This window comes from Urocampus carinirostris, chromosome 6 (genome assembly GCF_059441175.1).
Source record: "Urocampus carinirostris isolate Australia breed hairy pipefish chromosome 6, RoL_Ucar_1.0, whole genome shotgun sequence".
Lineage (NCBI taxonomy): Eukaryota > Metazoa > Chordata > Actinopteri > Syngnathiformes > Syngnathidae > Urocampus > Urocampus carinirostris.
This window is the reverse complement of record NC_142354.1, coordinates 11516503-11542669: the sequence shown is the minus strand read 5'-3', so window position 1 is coordinate 11542669 and position 26167 is coordinate 11516503. Positions and strand designations below refer to the sequence as shown.

The following is a 26167-nucleotide window of genomic DNA, read 5'->3' as shown; positions in this document are numbered from 1 at the left end:
TTCGATAGTCCTTAATACGTTTTAGCAAGTAAATGTTCATACCCGTCATTGACTTGAAAAGCGCTATATAAATGCAGATCATTTCAGATTTCAGATTCTCATGAGTAACTTGCTTAAATTCCTCTTTTAACTATTTCTTGATGCAAATATTAATACAAATTTGATGACATTACTGTATTTCATTATGGCCGGATAACATGGCGAAAAGGCTTATTTAGAAATTGAGCGTTTTTTTGTGGGTATCTGAAAGAATATTTTTTATTTATTAAGGTATTATAACCCTCCACAATGGCTTATCATTTACTCTGTCACGACCATTTCTAAATCAGTAATTACAAAAAGGAGAAATATTGTATTCTTGGGATCGTAATTTATTAAATTAAGAATAAAAGCTTTTTTTGGAGAGAGATGGGAAGCGGTCTTGGTACCTAGTATCAATATCGATAACAAAGATTTGCTTTTGTTTTGTCTAGTTCAGGGGTGTCAAACTCATTTTAACTTGGGGGCCACACAATAGAACAAACATTCTGTCGGGGCCAGACTAGTAGATTAAAGAGAAAGAAAAAGAGACATAAAAAATAAGAGAAAGAGGGAGGGAAAATGAGAGAGGGCAGGACAAAGAAAGAGAGAGAGGGAAAGCGTGAGAAACAAAAGAGATAAAAAGTCGTGAGAGAGGGGAAAAAGAAAGGGAGAGGAAGAAAGAAATCCACAGAGAAATAAAAAGACAGAAGGAGAGAAAAGAGAAAAGAAAGCGCGAAGGGTATGAAGAGAGAAAGAGAAAAGAGATAAAAGGAAAAAAGGAAGTTAGAGCCAAAGAACTTAAAAAGACTCATAGAGAGAAAGAAACAAAGAGCAACAAAGGAAGAGAAAAAGAGACACAGAGAGTGAAAGGGACAGAGACAGAGAGTGGGAGAAAAGGGGTGGAAAAGAGAGAGAGAAAGAAATAAAGTACAGTACAGTGTCTTTGTTCGAGGCACCTGGCTTTGGCAACATCAAGTTGACATATTTAAACCTGCAGCTTGTTTTTTTCTTGCGCTTCTCTGAGTGTTGTCGTGCGGGCCGGATTCAATCCCTGAGTGGGCCTAATCTGGCCCGCGGGCCGCCTGTTTGACATGCGTGGTCTAGTTTGTGATTTCATTTGTTGTGTTTCACTGACTGTACACGGGAAATACTGAAATTTAGCAGGTGGTTATTGTTTTATTTTTTGTGTTTTTGTTTTATTGCCTTTAAAAAAACGGTAAACTGTGTGTTTTACTAAATCTTTGTTACTTTTCTCGTACAATTAAGACATTTTGTTATACCATTTCTGGTAACATTAATATTCTTGATTAGTAATGACTATCAAAACCGATATCGGAGAGCAATTAAAGTCATTCGATTAATTGCAAACCCTTAATTGAAGTTGGTTATGTCACGACCAGCACACAGGGTAGACCCGATCGCGTAACGTTTTCTCTCAATTTTATTGAGATATAGGAAGAGGGAGGGCTGCGCCCACGATCCGGTGCTCGCTGGACGCGGGACGCAAGTCGTTCTTGCAATCGCATTGTGATCCGCGATGGCAGGGACGGAAGAACAGGTCCATAACCGGGACAGGAGAGCAAAAACTTGGTCGGGGTCAGAAATGGGTCGTGAGCCGGGACCGGAGAGCAGACGTAGTTGGGACCAAAAACGCGTCGTAAGCCGGGACCGGAAAGCAGGCGTGGTCGTGATCAAAAAACGGTCGTAGCCGGAGACAAATGGGAGCAAAAACGGGACAGGTGGGAGTCAGGGTCAAACAAGGCTTGCCTTGTATCAACAGAAGTTCGCAGACGGACTGACAAACAGAAAGTGACTAGACTGGGCTTAATAAGGGACAGGGAGCCAATCAGATATCCCACAGCGGCTGGCCCCAAATGAGCGGGCACAGGTGAAATTAATGAGTAATCATGATAGGTTATTTTCTCTAAAGAGTTTTATATGTCGATTGAAAAATACAGGTTTGATGTACGATTTTGGACTGGACTATAATTAATTGTCAGTGAATAAGTTATTAATTATATTAAGTATAGAATTGTCTTTTCTGTCATTGATAACCCAGTGTACATTGTTTACAGCATAATTAAATGCGGCACTCCAGAATAAACATGTTGTTAAAGATATCAGGGTAGATGAGTATTATTGAAAAGGTTATACTGTATTGTTGCATGGGAATCAAAATGAGTGCATTGACATTAGCAGCAACAATGTGCTTGAATAAAAGATGAATATATAAATTTAACTTTAAATCTCCCAAATAACTGAAAAAAAATTTGAGATTTTATTCTGGGGCCACATTGTGAAGTAGTGTTTTATAACCGGCATCAAAGACATAAAACATGTTTAGCACGCTTGGCCCGAGAAAGCAAGAGGCAGAAACTTACCGAAAATGACGGGCGGCCACGCCGCCAAGCTTCATCTTACAAAACCCGAACGTAACCAATATGCTTTCAGGACGGCGATACACGTTTTCTCCTAATAGAGTTCCTGTCGACAGATAGTTTAAGAAAAGTAGAATAAAGTAAATCACTTTTTCCCCTGGATGCTTCCCAAGATGGACAGCTAGTCGGGATGAAACACTTTTTATATTTAGCTTGTAATTCAAGTGTCCCATGAACGTGTGTATATTTAGCCCGCTTTTCATGATTTTTAAAACAGACGTTTTTTTTCTTTTCTTTTGGCGTCGTGTCTGGTCACCGTCGCTGCGTAGCGCTTCTCGCTTGCCCTCACTTTTCGGGAGGGACGGCGATGTTAAATCGTGAAGGACTTTGCAAAATCGTACCTATTGTGTTCTGACAGTACCTGTGCATGTTTCTGCTAACCCATTTGCTAACTAAATGAGCTAATATCATTGCTTTGGTGGCTAGCTTTGCTAGATCATCTAGCAATGATTTAGCAGCTGATGCTATCACCCGAACTCCAATTTAAACAAGATCATGATGTCAAGAAAATGATCTATTCTGTTCCGATAGTCCCCGGCCCGGATTTAGCGTGTATTTTTTGCTAACCCAATGAAGAAATATATTCTTTCTCATTCAGTATTGCAACATAAGCCAGTCTCTAAGGTTCACTGATCTCTTAACTATTGAGGGTGTGGCGAGCATCACTTCTTGTGGTGTGACTTGGGGCAAGTACAACCTGGCGGCGCCCATCCCTCTCCAGGCTGTTATTGGGGTAGGGGTTTGCTCCCCTACATGAAACACATAATACTGCTTTCCATGGATACCAGTATCAGGAGAAGCCTCTTGATGTGACTCAGATACAGCACCTTCATCATGGGTGTGGAGATCTTTTAACAACTAGGGTGGTAGAGGCACCATTTCCTGTGTTGTGTCTTGGGCAAGTACAACCTAGCAGCGCCCAGCCCTCTCCAGGCTGTTTATTGGGGTGGGGGTTTTCCACCATACATGAAACAGAAAATGTTGCTTTCCATGGATACCAGTAGCAGGAGAAGCCTCCTGATCCGACTCAGATACAGCACCTCCATCATGGCTGTGTGGGGACCACTAGGGTCGTAGGGGCTCCATTTCCTGTGTTGTGTATTGGGCAAGTACATCCTGGTGGCGCCCATCCCTCTCTTGGCCAACGCACCCGGATCATGTTGTAAATATTTTCTTCTTTCTCTGCCTTTTATCCTGATAGTCTTTTTATCTTTCTGTCTTTAAACTCGTATCTCGTTGCATACAATGTTTCACAACCTTGATATCAATTCAAGTCATATTTATTTGTATAGCCCTTAATCAAAAGGAGTCTCATAGGTATTATGACACCATCCCCTGATCTAAAACCCACATGAGGGCAAGGAAAAACTCAAAAACTTTAACATGAGAATAATGAAGAAACCTTGAGAAGGGATCGCATAAGAGGGGATCAATTCCATTCAGTACTTAGTTTATATTCTCCCTTGTGCTTTGTTGCACTTATTTTTTGTCTCACTTCACAATCCAGTGACATCTAACGGTCAAAGGTGACATGCTCCCTTTTAAAATGTTGGATCTGAGTGCCAAAACAAACTAGTTGGAAACATTAACGATAAATATTTGTCGCTAGTTTTTCAGGACACTCAGCACTGGAAATATTTGCTCGTATTTGGCACAGAAGGGTTCCCCTTAGGTGAGCGCTACAAAATCAATGGCGCACTCTGATCGTTGTTTTGTGAAGAAGAGGACGTTCCGTCAACGTGGAGAGCGCTTGACGTCGAGTCGGTAGTGAACCCGAGTCAGAAATGTTCCGACAGTGGTGTATTTACGCCGGCTTGCGCTCATCATGTGGCGCTCCACTTGACTCGTTGTATAATTCTTTCCCTTTTATGACGCTATTGTTTGTTGTCGCCGCAACAACGGGTTGAGCTTTGCAGAGCTCGTGATGCGGATTCTTGATTTGCTCTTGTTCCGAATGGTCTTGCACTGGAAAATAATAATAGTGTCGTTATACTGGTGGATCACGTTGTTCGTTTTAAATAGTATGCTTTTTAATGGAACTATAGTTTCATTGACACCCTTACTTCTGCCATCTCCTGTTTCTGGTGAACCACCAAATATAAATAAAATCTTAATTTACCACATTTGATTTTTGCTTTCTTAGTCAAAGAAAAATAATTATTTTGTTTTCTTGATTTAAAATTGTATTCTTTTTAAACGCCAATGTTTGATTTAAGGAATTATTTAAGTAAAATGAATGGCTTTAATACTTTGCTGTAACACAGGTATTTTCCTCTTTACGGTAAAAGAAAATCCTTAGAAAATTTGCAATTGTTGAGTGTGTCTTTTGTTCCGCAAAAGGTAATAAGTACAGTATACCGTATCAAAATTGTATGAAAATAAAGTTTAAAAGGAAAAACATTGATAATATAACTGGCTATTTGTGTCAGGAACCTAATATTTAGATCATTTTAAATATTCTTTTCGGGTGAAAAAATGCTGGAAAAAAAACAAACGCAAAAATAATCAATTTAACATTTTTCTCATGTAAAGTCTTTTCAACATTTTTTGGGGGGATAAAATTAATATAAAGAATCCTATTCAACATACGGTAATAACCATGTCATAGAGGGAAGAGTTAAATTTTGATGGCATGAAAAGTCCTAAAGCGACTTGCTATTGGTCAAAATTCGTGTATTATAGTGATAAACATACACTCGTATAGTGTTTTCCATCCATAAGAAGGATCAGACGTGCTACCATGGTTTAATTTGTTTCGCCAGAGTCTTATAAACTTGTATTGTTGAGTATGTAATAATATTTTTGTATTTAAATATAAAAATGCAAAGTTAATCAGAATAACTTTTAGGTTTCTTATATATATATATATATATATATATATATAAAATATGCAGTGTCATTGCCTTTCATACGCAGTTCATTTATAGCACAAATTCATCATAGATCTAGAATCTAGATTCTAGATCGATATTCCTCAAAACTGCACAAGATCAAGTTTGAATTTAAAATCTAGGATATGCCCCCGGACCCGCCTAGACTGTTCATTCCCCAAGGTTACACAAAATTCTATGGGAACACAGCTCACATGTACAATGAATTCATTGGATACCTTTTTACGAAACAACTCAAGTGTGATTGATGCCGCCGATCGTCGAAAACACTGCTCACAGTTGCCATTGTGTTCCCAAAACTGGAACAAGAACGGATCTGCTCTAATAACCTGATGTATTATTTAGACGCTCTTTCAATACAAGCGGACGACGAATATCGCTCATTCTTCAGGGATATCGAGCATCAGATTGGATTTATGACTCGTGGAGGTGAAATATTTACTCTGTTTTTTTTTAATACAGAGTTCCTGCAGCTTAAGTCAAGTTAAATTCAAAACTTTTTATGACTTTCTTTTAATGGCTTTCGCAGGGCCGTAGCCCCGCAAACGCACGTAACGCGCACTGCGTAGGCATAAAGTGGTCAGAAGGGCACCATAAGTAATCAGGGTCGTGAAAAAAACTGTGTAAAGTGTTAAAAGTGTTAATAATATGCGCTAATATGTTTAAACAATAAAAAAGCAGCATAAACCAGATTTTCCAGGAAAGGGTGTGCTCTGCTTTGCACCCCGGCCTATCTCCAGTCTCATGGTGCCCCTCTCCCCTCCTAGGGGTATGTTTGATTATACCTCATTGGCAATTTGGTGAACACCCGTGCGAACATGGCCTCGAAACGGCAAGAAGAGTTGGGAGGGGAGAAAAGAAAAAACAAGAAAAAACGAGATGAAGCTTATGCCGGTAGTCAATGTTAAAATATAAACGCTCAATATTATTTCCACACCCATTTGGCGCACTGTTTTAAAGGGCGCACTCTCCTTGGTTCAATTTTTTTTTGTCTGCTCATGTGGCGCACTGGCCTATTGGATGCGACCGCTACAACGTACTGGCCTATTAGATGCGAGTCTCATGCGACCGCCTTTAATACCAAAACAAGTGCGCGTGTAAAAAAAAAAAAGAAGAAAGTACTGGGAACAAAACTGAGTTTGATTGTCGTTTAATCAAGTATTTATCACACATTAAACACCAGAATACAACCAAATTGTAAGGACCTAAAGCATTTGTGCTTAGGGCACCCAAATGGCAAGCAACGGCCCTTTTGAAATCAGATTTAAGACCAAATCGACAGAAAAACCACAATCGAAACGAAACAAAAAAAATCACAAATATTTCTTGCACACAATACATGGTGCCTTGTACACATTTCACTTTAAATGTACACTTATTTACACTGATAACACAGTCTCTAGTAAACGTTTCCGTCCCAAGTTGCTATGTGTATTGTGGGTAGATCTAAAACCTGCGTCCGACTGAAACCACATCACCGTTTTGATAGTTCCGTTATTGTGGTCACGCGTGTTGCCACAAAAGTAAATCGGTGAATTTTTCAAAAAAGACGATAGATACATGTTACTAAATTTTTGTTTTACAAATATAAATCTTACTAATATGTACACATTTTTAAGACTTTTGAAAATTGGATTTAAGACATTTTAATGCCAATTACGGCCTTATTTTTAGAATAATGAATCGAATGTCTTTTAAGACTTTTCAGGGGTCCGCAGAAACCCTGGAATATCTTAAAGCTTAGAATGTAGACTATTTACCATTTAAAGTTAAATTCACTTTAAATTTTAAAACAGAAATTGAAACAATTAAATCTCAATAAAAACATTTGTTTAAAACTAGACAAGATAAATTACCATTCACTGCCACTGATGGCTATATACGTGAAAATGCTGTTGTCATTGAGTTTGTTGTAATTTGGGGCCCATAAAATGTCTGAAGATTGGCAAAAATACTGGTTCCCCTAAAACTGCATTTTTTTACTCATGCTCAGATTGGTCAATGTATTTTTCTTTTAAATTACACCAACGTGTAAGGGCTGGTCATAATTTTTTTTTTATGTCTTACAAAGTCTTGAATTTGACTTTGCTTAAGCTGTTGGAACCCTGTATATGTATATATATATATATATAATATATATATATATATATATATATATATATATATAAAGATAAAAACACCAGACAGAAACAGGAATGACAAAATCCTGACAAGCTGTTGATGGAAAAGAAATCCACCTAAAAACATGAGCTCAGGTCACTAAATGGGAAAGAAACACAAAATCTGACTTTCTAATTATACAGCAAGTCTAATGTGTCGAAACAAATTCCGTTCTGTCCTTTTAGCAAAGTGCTGGACTTTCCGACTCTCTTTTTTTGGACACACTTTTAACGCGTGCTGTTTTTCTCTCAGCCGCCAAGTTTTGTGAGCAAAGGTCGACAGAAGCAGTAATACAATCGGCCACGTTGCAGAGATGTTAAAGTCATCTTTTCACGCCGTCACGTCGGAAAAACAAAAGCGGCCGCTCCGTGTCACTGTTATAACCAGGTTTATTGAAGGCCATGTGACCGGTCACAGTTTCAATGCTCTGCAAAAGCTCGCAAATACGAAAAAGCTTCCATTGATTACTACTTCAGTTCAGAGAAAAATACGGAATACGTACTTTCTGTTAAAAAAAATTACAAAAATCGAAGCGTAATCAAGCAAGCTTCATTTTAGTATTGAGAAAAATGTTCACAGTTCACGGATCCCTTAACCGCTTGGGTCGTCGGGGCACCAATTGACATGGTGCGTCCTAAGCAGAGTATCTCTAAAAATATAGTTAGTAATCACGCATTGGGGATGATTTTTACAAAAATGAAGAAAATATAAAATATAATTCTAGTCAAGTCTTGTTTATTTGTTTGACGCTTAATCACAAGGAGTCTCAAAGGGCTGTACAGACCATTGATGATTGCAAACCACAGACTATTATGACACTGTCCCCTGATCTAAAACCCACATAAGGGCAAAGGAAAAACTCAAAAACCTCAACATGAGGAAAATAAAGAAACCTTGAGAAGGGACCCCACATGAGGTCATCCCCCTTCCAGCATGACCAGGCTGCAGTGGATTTTGCAATAACAAATAATACACAGATATTGTCAACATAAAATATAGGTTATTCATATGCTATAGAATAGAAGTGTGTTTTAAACCTAGATTTCAACAATTCCACTGAGGTTGCAAATCGAATCTCAGAAATTCCACAGCACCGGGGCCCAAATGGAGAACGCTCTCGAACCTGCAGATTTCTTCTTGGCTCTTGGGATCACGAGTTACCAGCATTTTCAGAGCAAAGGCTCCTGACCGGAACATAGGGGGAAATTAAATCTGAAAGATGTAAGGGAGCAAGTCCATGCATGATTTTGTATACTACCAACAGAACCTTAAAATCACATCTTAAGCTAACAGGGAGCCAATGCAGGTTAGCTACAATCAAAAAAAATATATATATAGAAAATAACTTTCACTAAGGAATATTTCTAAAGTCAGTCTGGAATATACAGTCGTTTTTTGTGTACTTTTCTGTCTTAATAAACACAAAAAGCAATTGAAAAATGCCTGATTTTGTTCAATATGAGGTAGTACATTACAGTAATCGAGACAGGAAGTTACAAACGCATGCATTATAATCTCCGCATCCGACTGGGACAGCATAGGGCGAATTTTAGCAATGTCGCAAAGATGGAAGAAAGCTGTTCTCCTAATATTCTTAGGGCCCGGTCACACAGCCGTTTGCGTCTGAATCACGGCCAGAAATTTCTGCCTGTGAAGCAGACGCTGTAGGACGCTTTGAGATCGCCATACAGACCAGATACAGCAGTGCTTTACTCGCGGTCGGAAATTCACACGCGGTTGGCCGCGCGAAAAAGTTTTGCGCTGCTCAAAACTTTAGACCACGTGTTAACTGCGGGCGGCACAAGAGGTAATGACGCGGAAATGACGCGGAACGACGTGCTCTGGCCGCGGCCAGGGCGTTGTTACACGTGGGTAGGACGCGAAATTTCAGCGGGTAATCGTGGGTGGAGCACGGTCATAGCATGTTCTGCGCCTGTATCGCGGTGTTATTACGTGAAATTAGCGTGTTACGCGTGTGACGGTCAAACGCCTTTCTCCGCGTATATACAGCACGATTTGCCGAGCACACGTCAGTTGTGCTCGAGACGTCAAGGGGGTGAACATGGATCCCCGTCAGCGTAGTGACCTCGTCTTAATCCATTTTTATTTCTTGACATTTCTTTTCATTTCATAACAAGATAATAAAATAAAAATGAAAAACTATAACAATATTAACATATTGGCTTCTTCGGTGCCATAGCTTGAAATCTTAATCTTCACGGTACTGTGTCTTGAGTGGTTATGATTTCTACAGCCCGGTGTTATGCCGAGAAATGCATCCCTGCCGAGATTTGCATTCCCTCGCTACTACAACCACTTTTACCTCGTTTTATCTCACTTTTAGGGAATGTAATGGCAAACATATAAACAAATCCACTTCGTCTTTCATTTGTTGGGAATGTAATACAACATAAACCATCCCGTCTTTGTTTTTGTTGTGAACGTAATCGAACGGTAATGCACACCGTATATAAATCACTTTTGAGAACTGTTATACACTCTACCGTAAAGCTTATTTTGCAGAAATAAGCTTTATGGTAGAGTGCATAACAGTTTCAATACGAGCGATTTGAATAGAAAAAGGCAAAATAAACATGTTACCTGCTCAAAAGTGATTTGTATACGGCGTGCATTACCGTTCGATTACATTCACAACAAATACAAAGACGGAATGGTTTAAATTGTATTACATTCCCAACAAATGCAAGACGAAGTGGTTTTGGTTATATGTTCGCCATTAAATTCCCTAAAAGTGAGATAAAATGAGGTAAAAGTGGTTGTAGTAGCGAGGGGATGCAAATCTCGGCAAGGATGCATTTCTCGGCATAACGCCGGCTCGGCAGCTTTTATACCCGTGGTCCACACGAGAAAATGACGCGGAAATGACGCGATGAGGAAGCGGAACAGTCGCCGGCGTCTGTTTTGCGGGCATACCACCGATGAACAGCGGGTTGGCCAATTTTGCGCATTTTCCATCGCGGGCAACCACGGGCAAAAAAAAAAACGCAAAATTTTACCCGCGATACAGGCGCAAACGGATGTGTGACCGGGCCCTTAACGTGTGTTTGAAAGTACACATTGGGGTCAAATATGATACCTACATTTTTGACTGAGTCACTCTGGGTGATATTACATTTGTCAATGTTCAGAGCAGTTTTTGAGAACAAGTCACGGTATTTAGACGGACATAACTAACATTTCGTTTTTTTTAGAGTTGAGGCATAAGGACGAATGAATTGTCATTGACATCAACGTTGTAAAACAACAAAATTAGACACCCCTGGGATAAAAATGTATTATTGAAGCAATCGGAGGAAGCATTTGAAATATTCACCTGACTCCTTACCAGGCCCCCCGGTTGTGTTATGTTAGCGACTTTTCGTCCGGGTTTTTATCTGGTTTGGTTTCACTCCTTTCCCTTGACTGTCCACTTCCTCGCGCCATCTGTCCCACTTTCGCTCTGCAGTGGAAGCAAAGAAAATAGTAAGAAGGGCGCTTTGTGGGCAGGACAGTGCGTGTTTGTTTTTGAGGATGCTGGCCTCGTGGTGACATGCCTTTTTGTCCTCTTCACAAGGCTATTTACTGAAATAGATGCTCAAGCGCTCAGGGCAAACAAATGTAGCATGCATTTTTAGAGTCCTGTGGGAATTTTTTCACTTGTTGCACATTGCGCTTGATCCTTTCCTGGGCAAAGAAAACGCCGAAGCTTTGGTGTGTGTTTTATAGTGACTCCTAGTGAGGTCAAAATACTTTGTTTATTGAAATAAAACAAATACACTATCTCATCAATACAGTTTTAGGCTAAGGATTTTACACAACTTGAAGAGAATGACCTGTTTGGCTACCATCTTACTACTACTCTAGCCCGAATGACCTTTTTGTAAAGGTAGCTTGTCCACTTACCGCAAATGGCCCCTAAGGGCTTGCATGTGATCTTCCATCATTCAAGCATCTTCAACTTTTTTTCCTGCAGTTTCCTTCTCGAGCCACTCATGCCGCTAGCCACTATTGTAATCGTTAGCTGTTACTGCTTCGTCCTTGGGTGCACTCACCTTCCACTTTACTTGTTGATATACTAAAATAAAACAAACTTAAAATGATGATTTTCTCAAAATTATCGAAATGATCTACTGTGTTTCTGCTACATCAAGTCAAGTGATTTTTATTTGTTTTGCCCTTTATCACAAGGAGTCTCAAAGGGCTGCACAGACTTCAGATTATTGCAAACCACGGACTATTATGACACAATCCCCTGATTTAAAACTTACACGAGGGCAAGGAAAAACTCAAAAACCTTATATGAGGTAAAAGAAGAAATCTTGAGATGGAACCGCACATGAAGTAATCCCCCTTCAAGGATGACCAGGCAGCCACATCAGCTTATAATAATAATAATAATAATAATAATAATTTCCTTGTATTGTCATTCTGTGTAACAATGTACACAGAACGAAATGTCGATTGCACCTGACCCGATGCAGCCGCAGCCAAGAGAGGGCGCCGCCGACCACTTTTTAAGTCTTAGGAATGACTCGGCCGGGGCGCGAACCCGAACCTCCCAGTCTCAAAGCGGGCGCCTTACCATCTAGGCTATTGAATTATAAAATGAAATACGAAAAATACTTTATTCCTAGTAATTGAGAAATAATGTTGTACAGTCCTTTTCACTGTTTGAATAGTAAAATGAAATCTGTTTTACTATTTAGAAATAGTTAAAGTCGATAATAATATCCATTTAAAATATATTTTGCTTTTACGAAGAAGCAAGTTTTAGGAAATTAGAAAAATATGAAAAATGTGCAAATTATTTGCCATAATAAACAAGTTGTATCAACATATATTTTTTATTGAACAATACCTATACATTTGATATACTAATCAATAGACATACATTCCCCTTTATTTACATAACAAAAACAAGTTAAAACAAAACCCTAAACAATTCTTCATGTTTTTGCCATTTTTTTTCTCTTGATGAAATAAAACACTTTAATTCAATAATAATATTCATTCAAAGGAACGGTTTATTTCACTAAAAACAAGTTAAAGGAAAATTGAGGAAGATATACCTACAGATACATATTTATACATACATCCATACAATACACACACACACACACACACACACATATATATATATATATATATATATATATATATATATATATATATATATTCTTAAATAGCTAATTTCTGAATGAATTTTAGTAAAATAAGATGAAAAAAAAAAAAAAAGTTCATATCATGGGAACCTGTCATGGGTTCAAATCCAGCTCCAGACTTCCTGTGCGGAGTTTGTATGTTCTCCCCGTGTTTGCGTGGGTTTCCTCCGGGCACTCCGGTTTCCTCCCACGTTCCAAAAACATGCATTTCAGGTGAATTGGCCGGTCCAAATCGTCCCTAGGTGTGACTGAGCAAATGAGTTGTCTGTCCCCGTGTGCCCTGCGATTGGCTGGCAACCAGTTGAGGGTGTCCCCTGCCCACTGCCCGATGATTGCTGGGATGGGCTCCAGCACCCCCGCGACCCTACTGAGGAGAAGCGGTGTAGCTAATGAGATGAGAAGATGAAAAAAAAAAAAATTCTGTAATAATATTCAAGTAATATTTTACATTTACTAAAATAAAAAAGATAAAAATGAATATAAAAGGTTATTTAGATATGTATTTTATTCAACTCAATGTTTAATATGTTAATCAATTTACATTAAAAAAACGTTGAACTAAAGTGCGTCTTACAGAAAATAAGGGTAATTAAAATTGTAAATGCATAATTAAAACTTCAACATAGAGTAACCCTTTATGAATGAATCAATGAATTTTAATTGTGAAACATGATTTTCTCATATTCATGGTCTATGAAATATTTTTTATACAATTCTGCTTTTCTGTGTGGTTTCTTTAAATGTAAACCTCGCTCTTATTGTAGTTATTTAATCTTGTGCGCCCCTATATAGAAAAAAACTTTCACAAAGGAATATTTCTAAAGTCGGTCTGGAATTTACAGTAATTTTTTTTGTGTCTATTTTTCTTTCTTAATAAACTTAAAAAAACATTGAAAAATATAGAAACATTTCAAAGTATATACTTCAAATGGGAAAAAAATATCTGCTATTAGGGCAATCCTTTTTTTTGCAACAACAGATAATCAAACTTTCTCCTTGTTCTCTTTGCTTTCAGTAATGGAGCCCACCGTTGTGAGTACGTCCACCCTGGCCCCCGACGAGTTTGACAGGAATGTGCCTCGCATTTGCGGCGTTTGCGGCGATAAAGCCACCGGATTTCACTTCAACGCCATGACCTGCGAAGGCTGCAAGGGCTTTTTCAGGTACACAAACCATGATTTGACGTTGCCGACATAAATCCATCCATCCATTATCTGCACCGCTTATCCTCAGTAGTGTCGCGGGGGTGCTGGAGCCCATCCCAGCTAGCTTCAGGGGGACACCCTGAACTGGTTTCCAGCCAGTCGCAGGGCACAGAGACAGACAGAGACAGACAACTCACTCGTTCATTCACACCTAGGGACGATTCGGACCGGCCAATAAACCTAACATGCGTGTTTTTGGAATTGTGGAGGAAACCGGAGTGGCCGGAGGAAAAGCACGCAAGCATGGGGAGAACATGTAAACTCCACACAGGAGGTTTCATCTCACGACCTCAAATCTGTGCCGCACATGCGCTAATCACTGCGCCGCCGTGCTGCCCCAACGACAAAAATCGATATTAGGAATAGACAACGATAAAATCTATGGTCGCCGGACATGTTTTCCCAACTCAGTGAAGCACCTTAGGTCATTATGCACAATAGCGTCTCTTGTCTTGAGCCATAACATTCAGAAATGATGACGTCAACATCAAGTACAGGTACCAGGAACATTTTAGCTTAGCGCATCCTGGCAGTTGATCGCTCTTTCAAACATTCAGGCCGATACGGTTTTGATGATATCCATTGTACATTTTATACGTGTATATTTCGCTACAAAATGGTTTGAACCTTATGCCACACATACATATGCCATACATGAATGAAAGAAAACTTTTTTTCGAACATTGTAAAAACAGGACAAAAACAATGACTCAACAACAAAAATAATGTTGACATGTTTGAAAAGGGGTAGTAAGAAGCAGACACTTATTTTCCCTACCCCTTCTCTATTAAATACATTTTATAGATGCGCCTCTTTTGTGTCTAAATAAAACACAATCTCACGGATATACATATTACATAGGTGAGATATCAATAATTATAATAATAACAATATTCACTAATTTTATACACAAGTCATGGTTGTACCCATCTATTAACATTGTCTAAATATCATTGTGACACCAACGATAATAACAACAATAGCAATAATAACAGTTATGATATTATAAGAGCAATAACAGCAGTAACAATAACAGCAAGGTTAACTATAGTTTTAAACACAGTATTTCCAATCTTGAGTATGACTCATGCCATTTTCTTCATCTCTGTATTCTGCCAGTAATGTTGTTTTGTATTTGTATTTGAACACATGAATGGTTGGACAATGTTTGATCTCGTCCTATAAATTGCTCCAAAGTGTGACTCCGCACACAGACACACACATACTTTTCCTGGTTGTTCTCACTTTTGGGATTATGAATTTACTACAGCGCCTTAAATTAAAATTCGGAATAATTTATGGATATTTTCTGGCACTCTGTTTTTGTTGACCTTAAATAGCAGTTGTGCAGTGAAAAACTTTACTAAATCATCCAATTTTAATTATTTGGACTGCAAGGATAAAATATTAGTATGACCCCGATATCCTACCCTGTGTATGGTTGTCGTTGCATGTTTTTGGAGGATAAAAAGGGGCTGTAGTGAACTTTTGTAATCATTGCCCCATACTTCTGCACAATATGTTAAGTATGGCAGAACTAGAGAACAATTTTATAAATACAATGCATTATAGTTTAAAAGGAATTTGGCTTTATTAATTATTAAAATGAAATGCATGCAGTCCTAATAACAAAGGTCAGTTGTTAAAATGTTAATGCCAAACATCAGTTAAAACCGTTTGATTACAAACTGTCGTTTGATTCTTTTGTTACAGACTTTGTATTTGATCACTAAATATACTTCACAAAATGCACATGAAATGTGTTTTCTGTTCTAATGCTGCTAATGAGCCTGTTCTCAATTTACAGGGATAAAAAATGTGTACTTGATTTTGATTTATTTGCCAGTCCTTAATATTGGACAGAGGTTTATTTATGGATTCTAGGTGTCTACTGACTACACACTCCGTCCAATTAATTTAAGGCATTTTTATTTTAATTTTTTCAACAGTCGGCAGTATGTTCTGTAAAGGATGTAGGGCTGCACCTCACAATTATTTGTATAAGAATATTTTCTTAAATCGGTGGATGAATAGGATTTAAAAAATACATCTTTTTTGATCTCCTCCTCTCTTAAGTTTTGGACAGACATATATATAGTGCACAAAACAACAGAATTTTCTATAATGTAAAACAATAAGAAAGTCCATACTTTAGTGAAATAGCTTAACAAAAGGAACATACATGTACATTTATGCTATACACCTGCAAATATGAAAGATACTCGTAGTTGCGTTCGTGGTGCAATAATCGCGTGACACAACGAATCCATGATGACATGTTATCCATTTGTTGTTGTAGCCCTAAAAAGGTATATTATACATTATACCCGTTTTTCTTGTGTTTATTATTATTTGCAACATCATTAAATCAACTTCATGCTAAATTTTAGATTAAATGAATAATTATCCCATTATTTGACTATGGTTTTAATAGTCAGTGACTGGTCTACTACTAATATAGTCGTTAGTGGACGATGATGTGAACGTGCCAATTGGGCCATGTAAGCAGACGTGTTTTTGACACCCTCCCGCCAAAAAGCATGAATTGCTTCACATCAGTACTTGTATGCGTGCACCAGTCTTGCCTATGTAACATGACCCCGCGCCCCGCCCCCCCAACGCACACACACACACGCTTGTTACATAAGAATACATCCAAAACAGCTTTGATGTACACGTTGTGTGCACACTAATATTAAGCAGCAGGTAGAGAATATTGCATTTCATATTCCTGGCCTTGCTCATACAGTCAATGTCATAAATGTTTTATATTTTGCACCATTCCCGGTCTTACCTGATCTTAATTAAAAGCCAGTCGATGCTGCTGGTGAAGCTGAACAATTAATCAGAATCGAATTAGCGTTGTAATATTGATTAAATAAACTGTGGTTCATTTCAGTTGCTTAGGGAGATTTATTTTAGCTCATGGTACAACAACTCGATTGAGATTCTGAATATTTATTGTTATTGTCAAAAAGACCAACGAAACCTGGGGCATCCATTCTTCCCAATATTAAAAGAAAATACAAAATCCATGGAATAAATATCTAAAAAAAAAAAAAACTCATAAATATGCAGTCTCTCTGGAAACCACTCTGGCGGCACCAGACCATCGCGCGCAAGACAAAGCTCCGCATTTACAACCTCGCTGTACTCTCTATCCTGCTTTATGGCTCAGAAACATGGCCCCTGAACGATACCCTGGCCACAAGAATCGACGGTTTTGATAGCAGGGCTCTCAGAACCATCGAGAACATCAGGTGGCCCCAGCGAGTCTCCAATGAAGAGCTCAGAGCCCGCACGTGCCAGCCCCGAGCATCTTCCTTGGTCGCACAACGCGCACCCGCTGGTTTGGCCATGTCCTTCGTCTACCACCAGACCATCCAACACGAGCCATTCTCCAGTTTGACCCAAAGGCCGCAGGCTGGAGACGACCACGAGGGAAACCCCGCACTCGATGGCTCGACGTCGTTGCGGGCGACCTCCAACAACACGGAGTTGCTGTAGAGGATGCAGAACAGCTGGCACAAGACCGCCAGCATTGGAAAAACCTGGTTCATCTGGTCGGCTCAACGCACAGGGACGCGACCCCCCGACCTTCGCTGGAGCAATAATCAATCAATCAATCAATCAAACATTTAAAGTAATTGACCGATCAAAGATTTAATTATGAAATACATTGTAAGCCATTTTTTAAAACGTTCGACTCGGCTTAGTTCCCACTGCAGGGAAGCTGGATTTTTTTTTGCACGGACTTGACCTGTATCCCATCTGTAAAATGCGTCCGAACGGCACATTTCCTCCTTTTTCACACCAGACCCAGGCCTCTTTCAAATGTGTTCCTGAATCCGATACATATCCGATCGTTTGGAACGCGACTGTTGAGAGAACAGTCTAAACACACTTATCCGACTCGCACGTCATCGATAGGCGGCAGAACCGGATAAATCAACAACCACGGCGGACGAAAACACAAGGGGTGTCATTAACTCACACATTCATGGAAAATGAACACTTCCTTTTTTTATGAAACTCACTGAAGAGAGAACATCGCAGCATGTCGCTCGAGTTCATTCTTAAAGTGATAGTATCCTCTAGTGGTCGTTAACAATATTTATATTCAAATCTCACCACACGGACAACATTCTTTAAGGGATTTTGGATTTCATTTATATTTGATAGATAGATGGATACTTTATTCATTTCCGTAGGGAAATTCACACTTCCAGCAGTATCCTTGTGTTGAAAATAAAACAATAATAAAGGGATATAATACATAAATACCCAATGTAACGTGTTGATAGAGTATTTAAATAGTGCTAAATAAATACACACTGTAATAAAAATAGGGTAATATGCAATGTGGGGGTATGGTTTAATGTGGGCTTTTACTCCCCCGGGTGGAGTTAAAGAGCCTCATGGCATGAGGAAGAAATGATCTCCTCAGTCTGTCCATGGAACAAGACTGTGACAGCAGTCTGTCGCTGAAGTTGCTCTTCCGTTTGGAGATGATGCTGTGTAGTGGATGTGATGAATTGTCCATGATTGACCGCAGCTTTTTCAGTGCCTGTCTCTCAGCTACTGTTGTCAGGCTGTCCAGCTCTGTGCCCACAACAGCGCTCGCTTTCCTCACCAGTTTATTAATACGAGAGGCATCCTTCTTCTTGGCGCTGCCTCCTCAACACGCTGCAGCATAGAAGAGGGCGCTTGCCACAACAGTCTCATAGAACATTTGTAGGAGCTTTTTGCAGATGTTGAAGGACGCCAGCCTTCTGAGGAAGTACAGTCGGCTTTTACCTTTCCTGCATAGAGCTTCTGTGTTGGCAGTCCGGTCCAGTTTATTGTCGAGCTGCACACCCAGGTATTTGTAGGTCTGGATAAATTCTACACCTTCTCCTTTGATAGTTACAGGAACCGGGTGAGTTCTAGTTCTCCTGAAGTCCACCACCATCTCCCTGGTCTTGGTGGTGTTCAGGTGCAGTTGTTTAGCGTCGCTCCATTGGGCAAATTCCATAATCAATTTCCTGTACTACTCCTCCTGCCCACTTCTGATACATCCCACGATAGCAGTGTCATCAGCAAACTTCTGCACGTGGCAAGACTCAGAGTACATATTTGGGGGCACAACGCTCCGCTGTCAACATCTATGCGTACATGAGTGCTTTGCGTGTGACGTCACAAGTCCTCTTCTCGGCATACGTGGCAGTTTTGTTGTCACACAGGATGATTAAGTCGCATACATGTCGCATTTAGTTGGAAACGTGAACGATCTTAAGCCTTACTTTGCGTGCAACAACCAATCAATTAAAGATAAATAGGTAATTAACCCCTTCCCTGACAATCAAGTAGAGGTTCTCAACCCACAATACGTGTTGCAAAATCTAAAACACGAAAAATTGTATTTTTAATTAGCCAGGAGATAAGGGACTATTCAGATCAGACATAAGAAACAGTAACATTTTTTAAAAAGTAATCCCTTTAAGAAAGGAATGTGTCCATGGCAACGAGTGACTTTAAAACACTGCTGGCCACTTTTTGGATCAATCAATCTTTTATCTATCGTTTGCATTTCTAATCATTTCAATCCTCAGAATTTCAGCTTCTCAGCAGTATTTTGTGCGTTTTATTTTGCAGCATTATTTGTATGTGTTGGATTGAAAACAAGTCCCAACATAAGAACATCCATCCATCCATTATCTGCACCGCTTATCGTCAGTAGGGTCGCGGGGGTGCTGGAGCCAATCCCAGCTGTCTTCGGGCAGTGGGCAGGGGACACCTTGAACTGGTTGCCAGCCAGTCGCAGGGCACACAGAGACAAAATACTCACTCGCTCATTCGCACCTAGGGACAATTTGGACTGGCCAATCAACCTGACATGAATGTTTTTGGAACGTGGGAGAACGTGCAAACTATCAAATTCAATATCTATTCAATGATTGATCATTTGTTGCCAAGGCATGTGTGCCATTCAATATTTGTGTACTTGCATCATGTTAAGAAATGACATATTTTCAAACAGCAAACACACACACACAATGATCGGCACTTTCTGCAACATCTATATTTCAGTGTTATAGTGCTACTAACTAAATCTTATAGTGATCACTGCCAAAATAAGTACTTATCAATTAATAAATAAAGTCGAGCTCTGGGGCAGCACGGCGACGCAGTGGTTAGCGCGTGTGCGGCACAGTTCTGAGGTCATGAGATCGAACCTCCTCTGTGGAGTTTGCATGTTCTCCCCGTGCTTGCGTGGGTTTCCTCCGGGCACTCCGGTTTCCTCCCACATTCAAAGAACATGCATGTTAGGTTAATCGGCCGGTCCAAATTGTCCCTAGGTGTGGATGAGTGAGCGAATTGTCTGCGACTGGCTGGCAACCGGTTCAGGGTGCCCACTCCCTGAAGATAGCTGGCATGGGCTCCAGCACCCCCGCGACCCTACTGAGTATAAGCGGTGCAGATAATGGATGGATGGATGAAGTCAAGCTCTAGTCTCTCCGACACTTTTTTTTGGAGACATGTTTACCGACGCTGTGTAGTGTTATCTTAATTACAACAAAAATTAAGACACACAGACAAAATTGCATTTCGTGTGTGTTTTAGTCTACCTTCTAAATATAGCGCGTGCTAAAAAGTGTTTGGTTAGTCTCCAGAAGCAGGGTTTTATCAGTAATCTGTACCGCTAGAAAAAATCCCCAGTTAGTTATTCCGGATTAATCAATAAAATCCTAACACACTTATCAGACAGCAATTCAAATACCTTTTTTTCTGTATTTAGGCGCAGTATGAAGCGCAAGGCCTCCTTCACGTGCCCATTCAACGGCAGTTGCACCATCACCAAGGACAACCGGCGCCACTGCCAGGCATGCCGGCTTAAACGCTGCGTGGATATCGGCATGATGAAAGAGTGTAAGTACAACCGCCGAGCCCAATAGCCGCCACGTTTGGTGTTCAGTTTTTGCACCGTACTGTTGGAAAATCTTTAATTGATAAAAATAATTAAATGCCTTGTTACTGTCATCAGTGATTGGTTTTACAGGGTGTCCCAAAAAATGTAAACACATTTTTACAGCCTATAACTCAATTATTTATTCTTTCTTTACAGACAGAACCCATTGAACCAAGTGATGTGAGCCCGATTATGAAGAAAGAACATTAATGATAAAATGCTACTGGAAGTATGAAAATGCAGTTCTATCAAATTTAACCTTATCTATGTTGAACTCTCAAATTTTCTTTTCACTTCTACTGCGTTTTATATTTCCAGTAGCATTTTAGAATAATATTCTTCTAAGACAAGTCCAGCTGGCATCACTTGGTTCATGGGGTTCAGTCTATAAAATAGTCAAGTCATGTTTATTTGTGACTCCCTTAATCACAAAGAGTCTCAAAGGGCTGCACAGACCACAGATGATTGCAAACCACAGACTATTATGACACCATCCCTTGATCTAAAACCTACATGAGGGCAAGGAAGAACTCCAAAACCTCAAGTCATGTTTATTTGTTTGGCCCTTAATCACAAAGAGTCTCAAAGGGCTTCACAGACCACAGATGATTGCAAACCACAGACTATTATGACACCATCCCCTGATCTAAAACCTACATGAGGAAAAACTCAAAAACCTCAACATGAGGAAAATGAAGAAACCTTGAGAAATAAGTAATTCAGCTACTAAGATGTGTATACAATTTTTGCGGCCATCTTTATTTGAGCGTCAAGGAAATGTTGCATTTCTTTTATGATTTAGGATATCTTGTTATGCAGAACTTTCCTACGAAAAGTATATACAATCTCTCTCAGCCAATTGAAGCCTTAAGTAACTTGCAAAAAATATATTAATTACGTAATTATTTAAAAGTTTTTTTTTATTGACAGACACAGGGGCAGGGACAGGGACGGAGAGATTTACAATGTCCATTTTTCAACTAAAAATAATAACATTCAAAAATAAACAAACTCAACATATTTCTATTAAACAAAATTGTAATTGACTACTATTATTGTTTTTGTATTTCATTTGATCTATTGTATATTTTGCTATCTCACTGAAAAAAACAGGAAGATAAAAAGTACAATTATACCCAATAAAATACATTTCAGGTTTATGGTTGCTCTCATGTCAAAAAATATTTAATATTGATGATATTTAAATAATTACTTGGTAAACCATCAAGAGATGATTTAGATAACAGTAATTCTGATATAATTTTTTCCACACAACATCGACCACATATTACTGTAAATATGTGTCGTATTTTAATCTCTTGCGTGAAGTTTGTAGATAAGAATGAAAAACAACAATCACAACAATCACAAAATCTTGTTTACTACTTTTCCCTTTAGTAGCAAAGTGGACTAAGAGGTGTTCAAGGGGGTCATGAGGTGGCTTTTTCAAATATTAGGTAATGTTTGGACCGGGGTTAAGTATCTCGGGGTTTTTGCCCCCATTTAGAATGTTGACATGTTTGAACGAGCAGAGTCAGCCAGCATCGTAAAGACTAATTATTCTCCAAGTGAAGTTCAAACACCTGCCGAGGCCAGGCCTCTTCTATTCCTTTTGTGCTATCCATAAAATGTTTGCGCTGAAAATGTGAAAAAACAAAAACGGCTTCTGAAAGAATGGCGTTTGGATGACGTCTCATTTTAGGTGAGGCAAGCCCTCTAGCTTTCACTCGGGGGCGAGTTTTTGCTCAAAGTGGCTGCTTATTTTTATTTTAAGAGATGAGGGTCAAAACAGGAGTTCTACCAAGTTCAAGTCCAGTTTATTCGCATAATAAAGATACGTTTATGCATTTGTTTAATGCACGAATAGATTCTTATTTCAATCCCCTATTTAATTGCTCAAAAGTAATTATCAATACTTGATTAGATTTTTTTGTCTATGAAGCTGATGAAATTGAATTATTCTTTAATTTGTATTTCTAAAATAAATTATGTTTTTACTATGTCATCCATCCATCCATTATCTGCACCGCTTATCCTCGGTAGGGTTGCGGGGGTGCTGGAGCCCATCCCAGTCATCCTCTGGCAGTGGGCAGGGGACACCCTGAACTGGTTGCTAGCAGTCGCAGGGCACAGAGACAGACAACTCACCTGTTCATTCACACCTAAGGACAATTTGGACCGGCCAATTAATCTGACATACATGCTTTTGAAATGTGGGAGGAAACCGGAGTGCCCGGAGGAAACCCACACAAGCACGGGGAGAACATGCAACCTCCACGCAGGAGGTTCGATCACATTACCTCAAAACTGTGCCGCACATGCGCTAACCACTGCGCCGCCGTGCTGCTCTACAATGTCATTAACAGGCCAATTATTAAACAGTAGAGTTAAATAGACTCAGTCAACCAACAAAAAAGAATCTAATGAGAAAATCACATTGACTGGTGAGCACTGGATAGCTATTTTCAGACCGGGTCCACGACCACCTCAACTATCCCTAGGGGGCACCGCGTTGGAGTTCCAGGGGATTTCCATAACTCCTGGAGTTGGATAAATCCAATAGCCTTGAGGCCGTAGCTGTCCTAGGTTGTATTTCCACCAAAACAAGCGCATGTTATTGAGAGCCAATTTTCTCTGTGAGCTAATTCAGTGGCTGCAAAAACAAGGAGCCCACAGAACAAAGACAATGTCCTCAGTTGTTCTCTACAGCAGGGGTCTCCACGCGGACTGCTCCCCTCCGGAGAACAACAACACCCCCGCCCAGCGCTATATTGACATAGCTGTCATCACAATGCAAAACGCAAAAAAAAAAAACATATGCGATGACCTTCTTTCGGTAGATAATCGAAGAGTGTGAAATTAAATAAAAGATGTTGTCCCCCCCTCCTCAGTCATCCTGACGGACGAGGAAGTGCAGAGGAAGAAGGACCTGATTCAGCGGCGAAAGGACGAAGAGGCCCAGCGCGAGGCGGAGAGGGAGGCCAGGAGACCTCGCCTCACCGATGAGCAGAGTCAAGTCATCGCTACCCTGGTGGAGGCGCACCACAAAACCTTCGACGACTCCTACTCTGACTTCTGCCGATTTCGGGTGAGTGGCGTCTTTTAACCTGCAGGAAAAACATTTGGTAGATCATTTTGCTCGGTTCAAGAAATTAGTTTTCCAACTTCTTTTTTATTTATTTAGTACTTAAACGATAATTACACCTATTTTCCTCTTAATTTTAAACAGGTCTGGTAAACCATTTTCAGGACCTAATTCAAGCACTTTTTAAGGACTTAAAAAGCCAGTTTTCAGATTTTTACAGTTCCATTGAAAGAAGAAATCCAGCCTCGATCAAAAGAACATTTTTGTTGTTGACTTTGATCAATAAAATGAAGTAGGTATCTTGCTGCTAGCACATTCTTTGTGCGAAGTTTAATACGAAGGACGACAAAGTAAATGTAAATGGTCTGCATTTCAATAGTGCTTTTCAAGTCAATGAAGACCTCCAAAAGAGCTTTACAATGTGCTTCACACTCACCCATTCACACACCAATAGCACCGTCAGTCGTGCAAGGCAACTTACCTGCTAATCGGGGGCATTAGGGACTTAGTGTTTTGCCCAAGGACACTTCGACATATAACACTGAGGAGCCGGGAATCGTACTCTTGATCCCAGGACAAGCGCTTTACCTCCTGAGCTACTGCTGCTCCAGAGTACTAAATAGCAGGAAAAATGAGCAAAATTTGGACTCATTTTAAGGATATTGATGGCTCCGAAGCAGAGTGCATTCAATTAGAGACTGCTAATTTTTTACTTTTTGTTTGATTTATTTTAATTTATATTCGTTTGCATGTTTTTCTGAGGATCTGTGTCTAAATTGGTTAAAATAGAATTGTTTATTATATATTTTTGTTGGGTGTTTGACGCTTCTCAACACTCACAAAGCCACCAAAGCAGACTTGTCAAGTCTGTTTATTTAGCCCTTTATCACAAGGAGTCTGAAAGGGCTGCACAGAAAGTCAAAAAACCCTTATAAATAACAACAAAATCAATAAACATCTGCTTGCATGTACAAGCCGCACAGGGGCTGCATGCGGTCATACTGCTCTTTGGCGCACCCCCTAGTGGCTCCCTGGCGCTTTCCCAACAGACCACAGCACCGACGACCTCACTCAAATAGTATGCCCGGCAAATCCAAGCCCGGCAACGCTTATTATTAATAATAACAATAATAATATTAATACACCCAAATCCACTGTGTAATCACTGGTTCACTCGGAATATAGATGACATAGAACCGATTGCAATTTGCCTCTTGAGTGTTTTTTAGTGGTACAGTACTCTGCTGTTCCACTTTCAAGTTCAAAGTTCCATAATATACTATTTTTCTTTATTTAATGTATGGTCTACAGAGTCAGACTGCTGAGAAACATGGCAATTGCAACAATTTTAAGCATTCACAAGAACTTAACCCAAATTTCTAGCACTTTTCAAACCATGAAAACACAACATTCCAATTCTAGCATTTTCAAGCATTTCAAGCACCCGTACAAACCTTGTTTTAAGTATTATTTTTCTATGTAATCATTTTTTTAGAATATAATATAATGAAAAAAGGAAACTTTTTTTAAATAAGAAAACCAATAAATGAAATAAGTAAGATTTTCTGCCTGAGGGGAAATATATATATATATAATTTTTTTATTTTTTTTTGCAGGTGAGCAGCAACCCTGAAAGAAATCTTGCTCCACCTGTAAATTATTCTCGTTATTTTTGTACTGGACCTTTTCAGTGTGGAGTTGAATTAGTTTTCTTGTACACCATAATAAAACAATAGTTGCACTTAATTTGAAGTATTGCCTTTCTATTTCAATGCGAAACAAGACAACTAACACTTAAAGATGGTGTCTGTAACCTCAAAATGTTGGACTTGCTGAGGCCATCTTCTGTTTGAAATCATTATTGCAGCCTCTGTCAAGCTGCTTGTATGGTGCGTGCATGTATGTGTCTATCTTAGATGCGCTCAAATAAACTTCTTATCATAGTTTTTGGGATTTGTATTGCCATTTTGACTGTTCAAAACAGTCCTTCTCTTACTTTCACCGTTTTCAGACCAAAGAAAACTGCGACTACGCGCGTGAAATCACTATAACCGACATTTCAGTCTATAATTAACCGATTTTTCATATTTTTTCCTCCCTTGTGCAGCCTCCCGTACGCGAGGGTCCGGTGACACGTAGCGCCAGCAGAGCGGCTTCCCTCCACTCTCTATCAGACGCCTCCTCCGATTCTTTCAGCCACTCTCCGGGTGAGATGATCATAATTCAAACTTGACTTCCAGCACTGTTGCTTTTAA

General features: G+C 39.5%; 1 protein-coding gene across 1 annotated transcript in view; it reads left to right on the top strand.

The window, feature by feature from the left end:
* LOC148363816 (vitamin D3 receptor B) overlaps positions 1–26167 on the top strand; it is a 55191-nt gene that overhangs the window by 11987 nt on the left and 17037 nt on the right. Inside the window, exons 3-6 of the mRNA XM_088337875.1 lie at positions 13688–13835; positions 20657–20787; positions 23719–23915; positions 26020–26119. Coding sequence (XP_088194001.1) covers positions 13690–13835; positions 20657–20787; positions 23719–23915; positions 26020–26119 — 574 coding nt within the window. The 5' untranslated portion in view covers positions 13688–13689. The remainder of the gene's footprint in view (positions 1–13687; positions 13836–20656; positions 20788–23718; positions 23916–26019; positions 26120–26167) is intronic.